Source organism: Podarcis pityusensis (genome assembly GCF_964106645.2).
Source record: "Podarcis pityusensis genome assembly, chromosome: 10".
Taxonomy (NCBI): domain Eukaryota; kingdom Metazoa; phylum Chordata; class Lepidosauria; order Squamata; family Lacertidae; genus Podarcis; species Podarcis pityusensis.
Window position 1 is genome coordinate 72,031,447 of NC_138035.1, and position 18,029 is coordinate 72,049,475.

The 18,029-nt window shown below is 42.0% G+C and overlaps 1 protein-coding gene across 5 annotated transcripts in view; it reads right to left on the minus strand.

The window, feature by feature from the left end:
• Positions 1 to 18,029, minus strand: part of CACNA2D1 (calcium voltage-gated channel auxiliary subunit alpha2delta 1) — a 370,898-nt gene that overhangs the window by 81,401 nt on the left and 271,468 nt on the right. For all 5 annotated transcript variants that reach the window (XM_081023487.1, XM_081023486.1, XM_081023485.1 and 2 more), the window contains exons 11-12: positions 12,879 to 13,037; positions 8,106 to 8,216 (exon numbers count right to left, since the gene is read on the minus strand). In XM_081023487.1, the coding sequence (XP_080879613.1) occupies positions 8,106 to 8,216; positions 12,879 to 13,037 (270 nt within the window). The remainder of the gene's footprint in view (positions 1 to 8,105; positions 8,217 to 12,878; positions 13,038 to 18,029) is intronic.

The window sequence follows — 18,029 nt, forward strand, 5'->3', positions numbered from 1 at the left end:
CTTCTTCAGGGAAAAAGTCTACTTTTTTCTGAGAGCCATTTTTTGGGGTGAAGGATTTGAGCTATTGATCTTGACATGCTATCTGTAATTCTTTTGGCTCATGATTGTGTATGCTAAATGTGAAGGATTACTCCTAGTTTGAGACCATTATCTTTGCCCAATTACATAAGAACCTTTTCTATTTGACTAGATGTCATGCTATGTCAAAGAATAACCTCTCATGAAATGTCTTCGGGTGAAACTGAATCTCTTGCACATATGTTTTTTTACTGCAATTTTTATAAGTACAAGATAATGCTTGCTGTTTCCCTTAATAAGGACACTTCCTGGGAGATTCAATAAATTGCTGCTTTCTTTTTTTTCTTGATGGGGTTAATGCCAGTGGATAAACATTTTTATTAAAGCTCAACCTACAATGTTTGATACACAGAATTGTTGTTTTGAAATAGATCTGTAGAATATATTTTCCTTTGACCTATCTTTCATTTGGCATATATTATGGTCTGTTGACTAATAAATCTGGATTGATGATGACACTACACTTCCACTAAGCACCCTGGGGTTGGTTTGGGAGATAACCTCCCTTACCTTGGCCACACAATGATGCCTTTGACATGCTACAGATACAACAGGGAAACTGACAGCAGGCAGGGGGTGCACATATATTTAGCATGGTAAACGCATTGCAAAGATAAAGTGCATTGCAAATGATTTCAGAGAATCATTACTTAACTCTTTTTGCATACTAATGCCTAACGGAACTAAAAAAAACAAAACAGTTTTGAGCCCTAGCACCACAGTTAGACTAGGGCTCCAACTGAACCTCAGCTGCTGACTAAATCAGCATTTCCCAAAGTGGGTGATACCATCCCTTGGGGGTGCTAGGACAATCCTGGAGGCAGTAGGAGCCTCTGGTGCAATTGGGAGGCGTTGAATGAAAATAAGGGAGTGGTGGAAGTGCAAAACAAAAAGAGAAGAAAATTCTGAAAAGCTGTTTGTACTTGTTTTATCTGCTGTGTGGTGATGCTGACCGCAATGTTGGGCACTGTTGTGGGACAGCAACAAGGCTTCCCCTGGATCTGGTGGTTGTGCTGGAGGCAAGAGGTTTTCCTGGGCTTGGGGGAACCCTTTTCGGATTCACCCAGGCCCAGGAAGCGGATCACAGCTTGCCTGCCTATTTACAACATCTTTCTTTATGATGTTGTAGGATGTAGGTGGAAATATAAAACAAAGCAAATTTGTCTCTGTTTTTGCTCACTTACAGAAGGTAGATTTCCGGGGGGGGGGGGGGGGGGCTGAGTATTTTATTTTTTTAAGGGGGTGGTAGCTGCAAACCTCTGGACTAAACCAAGGACTAAACTAATCCAAACCTTGGCTGCCAATCAATGGGGATTTATAGAGTGGAGGGCCCCCAGCGCATCTGCAGCCTTGCTGTGTTTGGCAGCTGGGAGAGAAGGCAGGATGGTCACAGGCCTTTGTAAATTGTTCTTCTCAGCTGAAGAAGGTAGGCAACCCATATGTGTCAGCAGGGGTGTCGACTTGCCCCCAACACTGAGGGGGGCCAGTATCATGTGACATGTCCCGCCCCACCCAGCACAATAGTGCTCTCCCAGTGGCAGCAGGGGATGGGGAGAGCAGAGGGTGATCTTCACTCTCCACACTTCCTGCCCAGCGCCCCCTGCTCACCAAGCGGCAGCAGGGGACTCAGCCCCCTCCTCACAAATATTGAGGGGGCCGAAGCCCCTTCCGCCCCCCTACAGCTGGTGCCCCCGTGTGCCAGACCTTTCTGTTTGCATCACAACCATCTGTTCTGAATCCAGATGAAGACATGGGAGGCAGCTCAACATTTCTGCAATTGCTAGGGTCTACTCACATTTAACAAAGAAGAATATAATACTGTCAGCATGGCAACATAAATGGATAGGTCAAAGATAGCCAACATAGTGCCCTCCAGATGTTGTGGGACAGATGGGGCGCTGTAGTCTAGCAACATCTGGAGGGCACTATGCTGGGTGTTCCTGGAATAGATGATAGACCGACAGGCAGATTATCATTATACAGAAATGATATGGTGTGCACTGGAGTCATTATCATGTTCTTTCGACTACTCAGAGTTAATTTGGTTACATAAAACTCCAGGGATTTATGGTGCAAGTTATCTATAGAGACAGAAAACAACTTTAAATATAACCATATGCCAGCTAAAAAGGATGAACCCAGTAATTTATAGGGACACTTCTCAGAGCCTAGATGTTCAGGGAAAGCACAAAATGTTTATTATTTTCTTCTAACTTGTCAACTTGAAGGTTAAACAGAAGTCAGGTTGAACAAAACAATGTAAGCAAAACTGAGTAGGCAATGTCACGTGATATGCAAACATTGCTGGAAGATGCAATTTTATCAGTTCCAAGCAACAAGGAGACACAAGATATTCCAATACTGACACAAACTATCCAATATGTTCATAGAAAATACCATTGCTGTTATGCAGTAAGAGGAGTATTCCATAATCATTGTAACCATAGAATTTCTTCTACATCTTAAAGGCACAAAAAATGCTCATGGAATAATTGCTAAGTGTATCTCATATGTGAAGGACATGGACCTATAAAATGCCCCCACCTCTAAAATACTCAAAAGTGGCAACTATGAAAGGATTAGGCCAGGCTTTCAACAGTTTTTAAGGGGGGGAGGGAGGGGGGGACGGACACGGACACACACAGTTCCGTGATGTCATGTCTCACTTAGACATTGCATATTAGATACTTTGTGTCATGTTCATTCCTGGAATCTTTAGAAATTTGCAGACCTACTGATTGTGATTCAAATAGTTGCAACGCATGTAAGCTAGCCTTTCATCTTTCAGTGCTTAAATCTTTGCTCTGCTGCCTGTTACCAGTTCTTGTGAATGAAGCATATTGTGAATATGCTCAGTCCCATGGATTCATAACTATATTTTGCAGAAAGCTTTACAGTATTTTGTACCTAGGTAGGGCTGCCAGATAACAAAATGTACATACACCCCAAACAGCCCAGCATAAGCATAAGTGCCCCCCGAATCTGGCACTTTTCTGCTTTCAACCTGACTTGATGCTGCTATTAAATTTGCTTTCTGTTGCCAATTGTTTTATTTATTGATGCTTTAAAGGTTCTATTGCTTCAGATTTGTTAGCTGCCTTTGATTAAGGCGCTGAACAAAAATAACTAAAATAAACAGGTAAATTAATATGCACATATCAAATACAGAAAAGCTGTGCCAAAGTATAAACTTTGCAATTTAGGATGGGAAGAGAGCGATTCGCCTGGGTGCTCTTTAAATATAAGTACAATTGTCCAGGGTCATTTGATTTCACAGTGCAACCGATTGTGATTTTGGAGCATACATCTGACCATTGTGCATCACATCACACATCTAGGGTTGCCATTTACATTATGGGAGTGGTGAAGTTGCTGTTTTCCCACTGAATCCTTCCAGTGCTGTTCCAATAATGTTAGAATAGTGAAATTACACAAACGTAGCAACTGATCTGGTTACTTTTCCTAGCAAAGTCATCCGTCCCCTGGAATGAGCAAAGTGGCAAACAACTGTTCGAACTGGTAACCATATAAGAACCAGACAGCAGACTTCTTCTGACATTCAGCTTAAATGGACAAAGCATCAAGTGGGCAGGTGCCCTTTGCACCTTTACCTGAAGAGGTGTCATATTTGCTGGCAATGAAATCTTCAGTAGAGGATGCTAATGCCTTTTCTAGTTATCACTTTTAGTAGTGGAAATGAATGCACAGGGCACTAGAAAGCTGCAAGCTCCCTGCGATTGCTCCTTATACATGACTTGGCAAAGTTAATGAATAGCAAAAAGCTATCTTGTAGAAACATGGGACTTAATTAAACACTTCTTCTGGTGCTATCAGTGATAGGGTACAGGTCCCAGATCTGATTAAGTTTTATGAATTCCCTAATTCAATGTGCATTGTTTAGTCTTAAAAATATACATGATGCCTAGAAGTCGTAATGCAAAATGAGCATTCTGCTCAAAGGTTACTTTGAAAGTTCAATAAATGCAAATAAAATCCAGAATATCTAAAGTGAATAAGCAACTTCTTTTGCTTTCCTAAAACAGATTTAAACTTGCACCTATCAATTTTCAGTAAAACTTCTTTTTTTAACTGTTAATTTTTGCAGTATGCTGAATAAAGTCATTATCGCAATTGTAAATGATGGGAAAGCTCTCAGCTCAATATTGAACTCAGGGATAAAAGCTTTTTCTGTTCTTTCTTAGTTTAAAGAAAGAGAGTTCATTTTTTAAATGAGCTCAATTCCCAAATTTGGACACTCCTGTGTATCAAATGATGCCACTGGGAACGTGAATGTTTTCAAAACTCCTGGGCGATTTTATAAGATCCTCCCTCCTCCTCCTCCTCCTCCTCCTCCTCCTCCTCCTTCTTCTTCAACCTATTGCAACACTAAGGTCCTAACTCCTAATTCATGCTGCTGGATCCATCCATCCATCTGCCAGTCTCCAGTACCCTGGAGAAGTACGGTACATCAGTGAAGGACTTCAGAAGAATACAGGGGTGGATTTGAGAACTATGATATGTTTGCTTTGTTGACTGGTGTGAGCTACCTCAGGCATTTGTGAAAAGAGTGTAAGCAGGAATGGCTGCGATGCCGCCCTCCAAACAGCGGTGCTGGTGCCCCTTACAAGGACAGGGAAGGGGTAGGGCGCAGTGCCAGAGAGGTCAGAGCTGCGCAGGTGGGCTGACAGAAGTGCTCCACTAGCGCACCTGCCCATCCCTGCATCGTCCAGGCAAGAGGAAACAATGCTGTCATCTAGATTGCTATACAGCTACACGCCACCATGCTTGGCTGCTCCTGAGTATAAATACAATAAGTATAGTAAAAATAAATAGTACAAAATCAATAAAACATAACTGGGATTGATCAATCAGTAGAGCATGAGACTCTTAATCTCAGGACCATGGGTTTGAGCCCTACACGTTGGGCAAAAGATTCCTGCATTGCCAGGGTGGACTAGATGACCCTTGTGGTCCCTTTCAACTCTACAATTCTATGATTCTATGTTACTGTCGGCATTATCTCTGCCCACCCCCCTTTAGTAAGAATGACTGAGAATTTCAGAAAAAAATTGTGGCCTCATTGAACACTCCCCAAAAGAAACAACCCATACACTGTAGTAAATGTCTGCTGCTCCTAAGGGGAGGCGAAAACCTGCTTTTTTGACAATAACTGGCCCAAACAGGCAGGAGGCATCTAGCTGGCCATTGTGAGAACAGGATGCTAGACAAGATGGGCCACTGGCCTCATCCAGCTCTTCTAAGAATGGCTCTTCTTTCGTTCTCAACAAGTTTGCCAATATTGTCATCAAGTCCTTAAAAAATCTGGGGGCTTCCCATTTAAGTCAATTACTATCGTGATATAAATGGATTTGTGCTTCTGTGTATAGTTAAAAGCAGACTCAGAATATGCAAATTATTCTAATGTGTTCTAATAATTTAAAATAGTAAAGAAAACATGGGTGTAATATACAACATTTATTGGAATCCACTTTGTGAAACCCAAAACTGGCATTTGCAGATTAGGCTGAACATGCAATGCCAAAATGTGGGAGGTGGCAGGGGCAGCATTAAAAAAAGAAAGAAAAAGAAATCACACATTTCCCACTGTGGACTTGATCTAGCCTTTTTTCCATATTCAGCCTTCCCACTATAGTGTGATGATACTTGTAATGCATATATGCATGTTACTTTAGGGCTTCCTCTGTACATTCTTAATTAATGTTCTTTACTAACAGATTAACAAGTATAGGCATAAAATATATAATCTGGTGGCTGAAAAATTACTATCTTTATCTTGGGAATAATTAAGTAACAAAGTATAGCTTAGTTTCCTAAAACATCTAAAACAGATTTTTCTTTTGCAGGAAAAGTGAAAGATACCATTCAGTGAACAGATGTTACACTCATTAATCCAATTTATACAGAATCTCTTCTCTCAAACGATATTCATTTGGACAGTCACAGAAAAGATGACACTCTGTGAAAAACCCAAATAGTTTTGCAGCAAAAGCACAAGCACAAGGAAAAACAAAAACTAATTTAAACAGCCATGCTTGCAACAAAACAAAACAAAAAGCATTTCAATGGAATTTTGGTGAAAATTGCCAAATTTCAATGGAGGAATGAACACTGAATAATTGAATGAGCACTGATGAATTAATGCTACACAGCTGATTAGGCTTGGTTGCTATTTTTCCACCAACAGAAAGATTTACCTGTACTATACTATACTATAGGGACGCGGGTGGCACTGTGGTCTAAACCACTAAGCCTCTTGGGCTTGCCGAACAGAAGGTCGGCGGTTCAAATCCCCGCGACGGGGTGAGCTTCCGTTGTTCTGTTCCAGCTCCTGCCAACCTAGCAGTTCGAAAGCATGTCAAAGTGCAAGTAGATAAATAGGTACCACTCAGGCGGGAAGCTAAACGGCATTTCCGTGCGCTCTGGTTTCTGTCACGGTGTTCTGTTGTGCCAGAAGGGTTTAGTCATGCTGCCCACATGACCTGGAAAGCTGTCTGTGGACAAATGCTGGCTCCTTCAGCTGAAGCCCTTGAGACTCCCTTTTCAGTTTTGGAGTACCACTGCATCAAGTGGTATAAGAAAAAGGCAGCAGAGACATCTTCTTCTTCCCAAAGGAGCAAGCATCCACATGGCAAGGGACACGGGTAGTGCTGGGGTCTAAACCACAGAGCCTATGGCTTGCCAGTCAGAAGGTTGGCGGTTCTAATCCCCGTGATGGGGTGAGCTCCCGTTGCTCGGTCCCTGCTCCTGCCAACCTAGCAGTTTGAAAGCACTATACTATATACATGCATATATTAACATACACACATGTGCATACACTGTTTGTTAATATATATGTGTTTTCCATTGCAGCCAATAGCTGGATCCTAACACAGTTTGGCATCAAATCAAACTGTAATGACATATAATGTGATATTAAGCTGATATTGGAGGCAGGTATATTGACTCAAGTTATTAAAGCTATAGTGAAATTTTGTACACATGCAATGATGGATCTAAGAGAGTTCAGTGACACTTAAAAAGATGCAATCTCTGATAGGTAGAATGGTGAAAATTGGCATTTATTAGCTAGGATCATCACTGGAGGAGGAGGAAACAAGACTGCTCTCTAAGATCTCAGTCAGACACCTTTCCCAGTTTACCATTTCATTTAACTGGAAATGCTAGAGGTTTAACATACAGGATGCCACGAGAAATAGGCCCCCTGTTTGCTGCTATCTGTATACTAATAGGTTCCAAACTGCATAGCTATCCATGAGTCATTCCAGAACCTGCACGACTTATGCAGTTAACTACTTCCCTATTTTGTCTGCAGGAACCAATCTCAACATGCTCAAGGCTCACTGAAGAGTTTATAAGAGACTTGAAGGGTCTCTGACTAACATTACAGCAATGTGCGAAATTTAATCCATACATGGTAGTTATTAGAAACTGACTTGCTACATTTTATCATAGAATTTATAAGCAAAAAGTGTACTTTGCTATTTGCTCTTTAAGTGCATTGTATTGTATATCCTTTGCTGTAAGGAACATAGCACTATGAGCTTATGAAAATATAGAATATATAAAGGACAACCCAAAACCTTTTATTTAAAATCACTCATGCCAGGGATGGAAAAACCAGCCATTTTGCTTCCCCCCTTTTTTCTCTCAGTTCTTTAGTCAGTTCATCCCATTACTATATCAGTTTGTGATTTTATTAAAAATGTATGTGTGAAAATCCATATACATTTTTGTGCATATCTCTAATAATGTATTAAGCAAAACTGAATGCATTATTTTCACTAATTTTGAGCGCAAAATCAAAAATATGCTTTTTTGGTGGGAGAATTGTATAGCAAAATTCAGAGAGGGACAGCTGTGTTTTGGTTTGTGTATTGGTTAAGGGACTGCAAATTAGGTAGGTTCACATGAAATGCTAACTGAACAAATTTCTCCTTCATTCCATGCCTATAAAAGGAACTTTAAAGGACAGAAAACACTTGAGGACTTCAACAAATGAACCTTACTTTTTTCTCTTTGTTGTATTTGTCAAAAATCTCCTGTGCTTTTTCTTCACCACCATCAGTAAATAACATTATAATCTTGTTGCAGTTAGCTCTGAAGACACTGTGGCTGTGCTGGAAGAGATAAAGACAGGCATTTTTATTTATTTATTTCACAAAATTTATATGCCATTTGATTGTAATAAAACCTCAAAGTGGTTTGCAAAATGATTCCAGTTATGATTCATCAAACTAAATAACGAAATGTTCAGTGGTGTAATGCAGCCCTCAGAAACAAATTTCTAAAGGGGGCTTTTCCATATATTTCATCTTTCACATTGTTAGGTACCGTATTTTTCGCCCTATAGGACGCACTTTTTCCCCTCCAAAAATGAAGGGGAAATGTGTGTGTGTCCTATGGGGCGAATGCAGGCTTTCGCTGAAGCCTGGAGAGCGAGAGGGGTCGGTGCGCACCGACCCCTCTCGCTCTCCAGGCTTCAGGAGAGCCCCACCACCAGCCCCGCAAGCTCGGGGGACAGCGGGGAGGCGCAGCGCGCCATCCCGCTGTCTCCCGACGTGGTTTGGAGGCTGGGGGCGGGCTTCCCCCTCCCCCAGCCCCGCAAGCTGCCAGAGCGATGCCGAAGCTGCGCGCAGCTTCTGCATCGCTCTGGGACCTGTTCTGCGGGCTGGGGGAGGGGGAAGCTCGGGCTTCCCCCGACCCCAGCCCCGCAAGCTCCCAGAGCTGCCTGTTCTGGGGGCTGGGATTGGCGGAAGCTCAGGCTTCCCCCGCCCCAGCCCCGCGCCTGGGGCGGGGGAAATAATTTTTTTTCCCTTTATTTCCCCCCCCCCCAAAAAAAATCTAGGTGCGTCCTATGGGCCGGTGCGTCCTATAGGGCGAAAAATACAGTATATAAATGGGCATGTGAAGCAAGCACTTCATTTTTTTGTGATTTGTACATACACCATCCAACATTTTTGCCAAAGATAGCAGGCAAATTGTTTGGGGGCTCTCCTATTTAGAGTGTTTGACTTACTGACTGCGTACATTGGCTTCCACATGGAAGGCTATGAAGTGGTTCATTTTGCAAGCCCAATGAGGGAAATTTATTTTGAGATTGGATGAATCTTGACTGGAACGTGACTGAGAAAAATAGGTCAAAGAGCTCCCTCCCACTCTTGGAATCCACACACCTCATGGGGGAAATAGCTGTCCTGACCTCCATTCTAATCATGTACATATTGGGTTGGATCCAACTTAGCCATAATGGACCCAGTGTAATGGATGACTATGATAATTATGAGTGACTAAATTAAGTTCCACTGGTTTAAGTGAATCTCCTCTAAATGTAATAAAGTCTGGCTCCAATACAGTGCCTATCCACATAATTTAGTGGATATTAGGTGGGGTAGACCAGTAGCAATAGCAGCCAGCAGGGTAGAGTTGCTCACCTGGCTTCTTAATGCAGAAGCCGCTGCTGGTAACTGAGGAGGAAGCTTGCAGCAATGAGGAGATCGGTGCAGTCACTTGCAACAACAGAGCCAATCAGATGCTTCCAATACTGTACCTGCAGTGCACCAACCTCCTTGCTGCCCCCTTTCTCCCTCTTGGTTGTCATCAGGAATCCCCACACTGGGAAGTCAGGTGAGAAACACCACCCCACCCCACCAGCCACTACTACCAGGGTGATCCAGTTGAAATCTCTGTTCAGCCATGAAGATGACTGGGTAACCTGGGTGAGTCACTCACTTTCAGTCGAACATACTTCACAGAGCTGTTGTGAGGGTAAAAGTGGGGAGATGCCAGCCAGAGAGGAAGGGACAAAAATGTAGATAAATAAAGTTGTAAACCAGCTACTTATTGATTAACCAATGAAATGACTATCAATTCATTACTATGGAGAAAAATATTAAATTCTACTTCTGAATTAAGAACTTATGCTTAGTACCAATATGTCTGCTATTTAAGATTTTCCACTTAAATCAGGGGTAGGGAACCTATGGCTTCCAGGTGTTGCTGGACTTCTCTTCCCACCAGTCCTAATCACTGGGCTTGGCAGCTGGGCTGATGGGAGGTGGACTCCAGTGACACTTGGAGCACCCCAGGTTCCCCATCCTTGATTTAAGTATCGCTTTACCAAATAAATGCGAATAAAGAAACCCCAAACCTTTATATTAAGAATGCTAGCACAGTGGTTCTGATTCAGAAATAAAACATTCATGGAGAAATAAAAAATGCATGGAGGTTCCAACTTGCAGTATATTACTTCGGACGTCTGATAATATAAAATAAATAAAAGAGGGAAATTCTGCATTGACATCAACGGTGCTGCATAAACCCATAAAAAGGGGACTTGTCCTGCAAATCACATTGATTTGAGTAAATTTTAGGCTGTAATTTATGGAGGCATCACCTTTCTGGGGACATAAGAACATGGCTAGGTTCATTTACAATATATTTAAGTAGTATTTTGAATGTGACTTACCGATCAAGTAATCAGCACATGTAAAACAATTTACTAAGTGTGTATTGACCCTTTACTTTACTGTTGGATCTACTGTAGACATAGGCTTCTATTCCTGCATAGTTTAAAGTTGACCCACAGCAGTTTAATAATATTAAATTACTGGAAGGTCCAACACTAGATTTCTGTTTTCTCCATAAACTGTTTAGGAATAATGAGTAGCTATGTATCTCTTCCTGGGCAGATGCTACTGAGTAGGGTGTCCATTTCAAAAGTAGCATAACTGCCTTGCACCTTTACTCAACACAAGAGAAAATGGGGAAACCACAACTCTTCCTTTCCTCTTGTGGACAATAGCAATAGTTTATTCCCCATGTAGGATCCAAAGTGCTGAGCACTTTACAGCTCGAGTGAGAGTAATGCAGTTTTAAAAGAGAGTTGCTTAAGCACATCCCAAGAAAATAATTTGAAATGTCAACTTAAATCCTGTGAACACGTCTCTAATGCATGGAGAATTTGCTATTGATCCTAAAGAAGAAAATTCTGCTGAAGCACTTGATACTTTATAAAATTATCTTATTTAAAATTACAACAGGCTTACAAAGTGACTAGGAGGGAACATCCTCCTCCAGTTATCACTGCAAAAATTAAATTGAACTGCCAAATCAAAAGTTTATTATTCCAAAGAAGGTTTTCTTTGTTGATGTGTGGAGGAACAGTGGGTAGCAAAATGACTCACAAACAACCTTATTCCTTTTAAACTCACCCTTTTAATGGCTTTATTAAAAATACTTATTTTAACTCTGCTATATATTTTGAAAGCAATTTTCTCCTAGATGAGAAGAAAATAACTCTTTTAACACATTAGGATGACTAAAAATAACTGCCAGCTGCAGTGTTTTGCATTTATGTTTAATGCAGGCATTTAGGATTATTTAAAACAATTTGGTTATCAGAGGCAATGGAAAGGGCTGTATTGCTTTGCTTAAATCATAAACATATATGTGGACACCACCATTTGTCTTGCTCTTGTTAAGGTTGGTAACACTTATTATATCATCATCGGCACTCGCTTTCATTTTTCCAGACCGTACAGCACTCCCTATTAGCGGGCCTTGAAACTGACCACAGTTGTTTTCCCGTACGTTTCCTCCCCACTTTTTAATAAACACATGTTTATCGTTCACATACTATCTTAATTCACACTAACGTCCCTGCAATACTATTCATGCATATTCCTACAGAACATTTTGTGGGACAAGGCCCATGCATGGACATCCCTACTGGCGCAAGCTGTTCTTGCTCCCTTGGTTCCTGCTTACATAAGCTCCTTCTGCTGTTTTATTGCTTTGAAGCAGCTGCACTTACTGTTAACAACAAATACAACTTGGGGCTAATCCATCATCACTTTTGAACTTAATTCTCCTGCCTCTTCATCTTCATTATTTCTTAACTCTCCAAATTGTGCTCAGGAAAGTTACAAAGCGCTAAGAACAGAAAATGAGCCCGCCTCACCCCCGCCCAGGTTCTCGACATTCATGGGCCTCTCACAATGATGAAGCCTCATCTAATGGAAGGACAGCAGCTTAAAAGGACAGTGAATGGCTTCTGTAAATAGATCAGGCTGCTTTTTTCTGATCCTTCCTCCAATCACTGCAGCTGCAGAAATGTCATTATAGTCAGCAACATCACATCAGCCCACACACTGATAGAAAAGTGGGAAGGAGAGATAGCGGTTGGGGAAGGTCGGCATGTAATTTTTCTTACTAGGATTCTCATTCTTCACCCCACCCCCACCCCACCCCCGGTTAAGTCTATTTATGTTGTCTTGTACTTACTGAAAGAGAAGCACAAACAGAAAGAACCTCCCTACAACACAGAAAAATGGGGAGCCACTGTAGATAACTTCACACTTTACACAACAATTTAAAGTGTTGTGAGTTTGCTATGGATACACATGAAATACAGTGATATATTGCATGGCAAATGTGTAAGTGCGAAAGAGAGATGTTTGTTCTTAAACATCCACATATGCAGATCAGAAAACTATGGCTCAGTCAAGTCTCAGAGGTACATTTATTTTTTGGCTTAATAACATTTGTTTTTTATCATTCACACTTCTCGTTTGCTTCAGAAAAAGACACCAGATTACCTAAGGAAACTATGGACTGGAAACAGAGGGACTCCTCTGCTAGGATACATCTGTTAGCAAAATACCATCAAGGGGAAAAGCGGGGAAACTCTTGTTCAGTAATAGCAATGCATTCTGTCAGCATAGTACAACCGTATGAACTTCATATGAACCATATGAAGGGAGCAGATTGCTCACACTTACATTTAGCAGCTGTTCAAAGGCGTAACTAAAGCCTTTTTTATAATCGGTGATCCCTTTTGCTGAGATTTTATTGACGGCTTCTTTCAGCTTCTTCTTATTTCTCACGTTAGCTTGTACAAGGTGGTTGAAGCAACTGACATTCTGAGCATTTTCATTGAACTAAAAAAAGGAAAAAGAGCAAAGGAAAAGCTGCTCAATAAAGCGCATATAAAGGGTATACTGTAGGGCTGTAACTTCCAGATGCATTCAGAATGGGTATGGTGATGAGAAAAGTCCCACACAAACACACAGAGTTATCTGTCTCCATCAACTGTGTCCTTTGGAAGGATTCAAAAATCTGCTTACCTTCATATAAGTACATTAGCCCAATGGGATTTTGGACTACACCCCACCCCTCTTTGAGCTGACCAAAAACTACTACATCCCAAACTACTTCTGAATTCTTGAATCAAAGTTGGCAGCTTTCCAAATGACTTCTTGAGATCATGTATACATAGTGCTGTAACATGTAACATAACTTACCAAAATATGCCACATCGCAAACTGCTACTAAAATGGCCCAGCTTCAGAAGCTGTTTGCATGGGTGTCATGGACTGGCTGGGAGGAACCCCCAGGGAAAGAAGGCTCAGAGTCTGGGGACTGGTGGTGGGACAATGATGAGTGGCCAGAGGGAGAAGAGAGAGCAGACTAGGAAGAGGTGTCAGAAGCCGAAGAGGTAACAGGGTTTAGTGAGCAGGAAGACACTGTGAAAGAGAACAGTCCGGAATCAGAAGCAGAAGAGGGGGGAGGGGGCAAAGAGACAGAGATGAGTCAGGCTGCTGAAGAAGGCAGGGGATCTCTCCCTCCTGCTGTGACCAACTCCCCTCCTCTCTAGTCTCCCAGAACCAGGAGAGGTATGAAGAAGGCAGAGCAGATAGATAAGTTGATGAAGTCTCAGATTCCTTGGGAAGGACATGGGGAAGGAGGAGGCTTAGGGAACTGTGGGAAGGCAGGGACCTTCAGTCCTCACAGCTGCCTTATTGGGGCAAGATCTAGAGTTGCTGTGCTCATGTGGCTTGAGCTATTTTGTTCTTCGAATAAAGAGTTAACTTCACTGACACCTTGTGAGTTATTCCTGACCTGCTCTTGACAATGGGGGAGAGTGTGTTATTGTCTGAAAACATTAAATCCTCCTTAGGCTCAGTGAACTTGTTGCACAGTTCTTTGGATTCAAGTGTCAATAAATCAACCATAATTCAACCAATGTAGAACAGGTTTCGCTGGGTTATAACTAAATCCAAGCATCACCCAGCAGTCTGGAATATGCTGATTGACATTCCTGGTGAAGATGACAAAACAAGCCTGGTTTTCTAATAGATAAAACAATCAGGTTAACATTATCCCCCAAGGACGAGTTACATAGTGGATATTTCCAAGGTCCCGAAGGTCAGGAAATGATTGACAACCATGGCTGTAGGGAGAAAACATAATTCAGGGTTATATTTAATTAATGTGAACTGCAACACACACACACACACACACACACACACACACACACACACACTACTTAGCTCACAGGAGTACTTCAAGTGTAAAAGCCTCTGGCCTGCCCTGCAAACTGTCCAGTCCTCCCTCTAGTAGCAATAATATCACAACTAAAATAATTTGCTGCCCAAGCCGTGCCAACAATATGACATCCACACAAACATTTCAGAGTTTGGAGTCGGCTTCACTTGAACTCTACATCAACTGAACAAATTCACCCCCCATCCCTAGCTCATGCCCATAAAAGGAACTTTAAAGGACATAAAATACTTAGGAACTTCAGTAAGTGAAACTTACTTTTTTCTCTTTGTATTTGTCCAAAATCTGTGCTTTTTCTTCACTGCTGTTGGTATATAGCATTATCATCTGTGGAACTGTCTCCCCGGGAGGCTTGCCTGGAGCCTTGGCTACACATCTTTAGGCGCCAGGCAAAAACACTCCTCTTCTCCCAGACCTTTGGCTAATTAAGTGGTCTATGGCCTGTTAATTGGGAGGGAGCATGGTTTTTGTTTGTTACTATGTTATGTATTTGGGGGTTTTATATTGTAAACTACCTGTGATCCTTGGATGAAGGCTGGTATAGAAATTTAATAAATTCATCATCCTCATCCTCTTGTTGTATTGCTTTATCGCTCTGTGTGCTGGCAGGGTGGCACAGGCAGAGATCCCCAATGCCACAAATCCCTACCTGTCCCTGAGAAGGGGCAGGGGAGGGGCAAGGCAACAGAGAGCTCGACGTGGTGCCAGTTCAGCAATGAAAACATTGGTTTGACTCGACAGCTGTGCTTTCACTCCAGCAAGGAGCCACCAGCAATGTACAGAATTGGGAAGACATTAGGGCACACAGGGAGGCTGGTCCATTAGGGTTCACGAGGCACTGCGCCACCAAGCTCAATCTGCCCTCTACCAGCTTGCCTTCTGACAATCAGTCCAGGAGGCGGCACTGCCTTTCCATTTCCACGGCCTTATTTTCAGTTTTGCCCTTGTAGAATTGGTTGACTCTGCCTCTCATTGACTCCAGCTCAGAGTGTCATTGGTCTCCCCACTTTCTACCCTCCTAGTCCCAATGGACACCAATCACCACTGATGATAAGAGAAAGGACTACTGGGTGCATGGTAGAAGGGTAGAAGAGCTGGTCTGAACCTGGTGGTGTATGGTGTATGTTGAGTAGCTGGAAGCCCCCTTCAGGTGTGTTCCATGCGACCCACAACCATATGGTGAAAGAGAGTGGCAGCTGCACCCCTCGACTCTGCTCCCCAGTCACAGCCTTGATGGTCTTCCACCCCACAATGAGGAGAAAGGTGCTTGTTCTACACATTGTGGGTGACCCCCTCTCCCATGATTTAGAGCCCTATGTGGAGCAGCTCCCCAATGTGTGGGTGGTGTGGCCATGTCAGTCATGGAGGAATCACTGGGTGCGGCTCCATTCTCTTCCTCCATGGGATTATGACTGCACAGGGGAGAATGACTGAAGGCTCTGGTGTCTTTGTGGGTCCAAGTAAACCATACAGAACCTTTCAGCCTGGTTAGAAATAAACTCACCAGCCACATATTCATAAACTATCACAACACACTGCTAGATCCTGTATTTTATTATATCTGGAATAATAAAATGTTGCAGCCTGCCCTTATGGTGAAGGTTAATCATCACCACCTCTGCCTTCACCATCCATCCCCATCCTTACTCATTCAGAAGTACATACAAAGAGATGTGTTAAAACTTATATACTACAACTTTCCTCCATAGAGCAAAATATGACATACATGGATTGAGGAAATCCTGTGATATTGATAGGGAGAGAGATTCAGATTTGCCCAAAGCCACCCAAAATCTCCAAGTGAGAAAACAAAAACATACCTCCTTGATTCATGGCCAGTACTCTATTCATTACATCTGTTACTATGTACTGAGTCATTCAACATCCTTTTTTTTTTTAAAAAAAAGCAACTTTTCTCACCATCAAATAATGCAGCTTGCTATGAAGCTATCTAACCCCTATACCACACACAAAGCGTAATACCACACAGCCTTACAAGAACTGTCTGCCAATAAACATAGTTTTCTAATAAAACTAATAACGCATTCAGACTAGAAACTGGCCAGCTACAGTAGTGATCCAGCCAGTAATCTCTATGTATATAAGATGATATACATCTTATATACTGTGGCGCTGTGGTCTAAACCACTGAGCCTCTTGGGCTTGCCGATCAGAAGGTCGGCGGTTCGAATCCCCACGACGGGGTGAGCTCCCGTTGTTCGGTCCTAGCTCCTGCCAACCTAGCAGTTCTAAAGCACATCAAAGTGCAAGTAGATAAATAGGTACTGCTCCAGCGGGAAGGTAAACGGCGTTTCTGTGTGCTGCTCTGGTTCGCCAGAAGCAGCTTAGTCATGCTGGCCACATGACCCAGAAGCTGTACACCAGCTCACTCGGCCAATAAAGCGAGATGAGCGCCGCAACCCCAGAGTCATCCGCAACTGGACCTAACGGTCAGGGGTCCCTTTACCTTTACCTAGATAAGATGTTATTGAAGTAACAAATGAGATGCTGTTATTGATTTTGTTCCTTTTCATATGGAGATCCTCTTTAAACTGAGTGATTCACATATATCAAGGCAATTTGGGAGAGAGGAGGCCTTAATGCTCTAGTGCTACACAACCTTCATTAGGGAAAACACGATAAAATTCAATTAATAAATTAGTATTTGCCTATTAGCCCTATGATACACGCAGAATCGTTGCTTTTCTAGTTTCAGACACTAGGTGGCAATATAGTAAAATAAGTATGCTATCCCAAAGCACTGCTATAAGGGAACATTTTTATTTCCTTTTTACTTAGGGTGTATTTTGAATCTTGAGATCATCTGGACTCAGTCCCAGATCCTATTTTCCAGTAATAGGGGAAGGAATAAAAATACAACAGTGCATTTGATCATGTGTAGATGACAAAGATACTAGACAGAACAATATCTGAGATTAGGAGGCAAGGCCTCTAAGTTTCCATTTTATGATTTTGCCCCATTTATATTACCTGGAATGTTGTGTTTGGTCCCACACATGACATTCCTGGTAATCTTTTGCCCACGTGAATCAGACCATGTAGTGAGCAATATGCATAACCATAAAGGAGATTCAACAAACAAATGTCTCGTGTCTACAATGTAGTGGGGATGCACAAAACGAAACCCTTTCGATCTCTCGATCTCCCAATAGTGATTTTTTTTTTTATTTTTTGTTAAGTATGTTGTTCCAATAGCAGCCTCTAATGATAGGCTTAACAATACCAATTTTATCCGATTAATACAATTATTAATGCTAGTTATTCCAATGTCAAATTATAGAATTTAATCAAACTGGCCTCCCCATGTGCTAGATTTGATGACTTCAGTCTCCTACATTTTTCCATTCCATTCCATTTGGATATAATAATCCCTTATATAATAGCTACAATCTTTTGATTTCATTTGTGTTGGTATATTAGGTGATTTATAATATTTCTTTCCTGCATGTGACAGTTTTTCCCCATGGTGTTTTCTCGTACATATGTTATATCCGTGGTTCCCAATGTGGGGCACACGCCCCACGGGGGGGGGCGCAATTTGATTTTTAAGGGGGGCAATTCAAGAA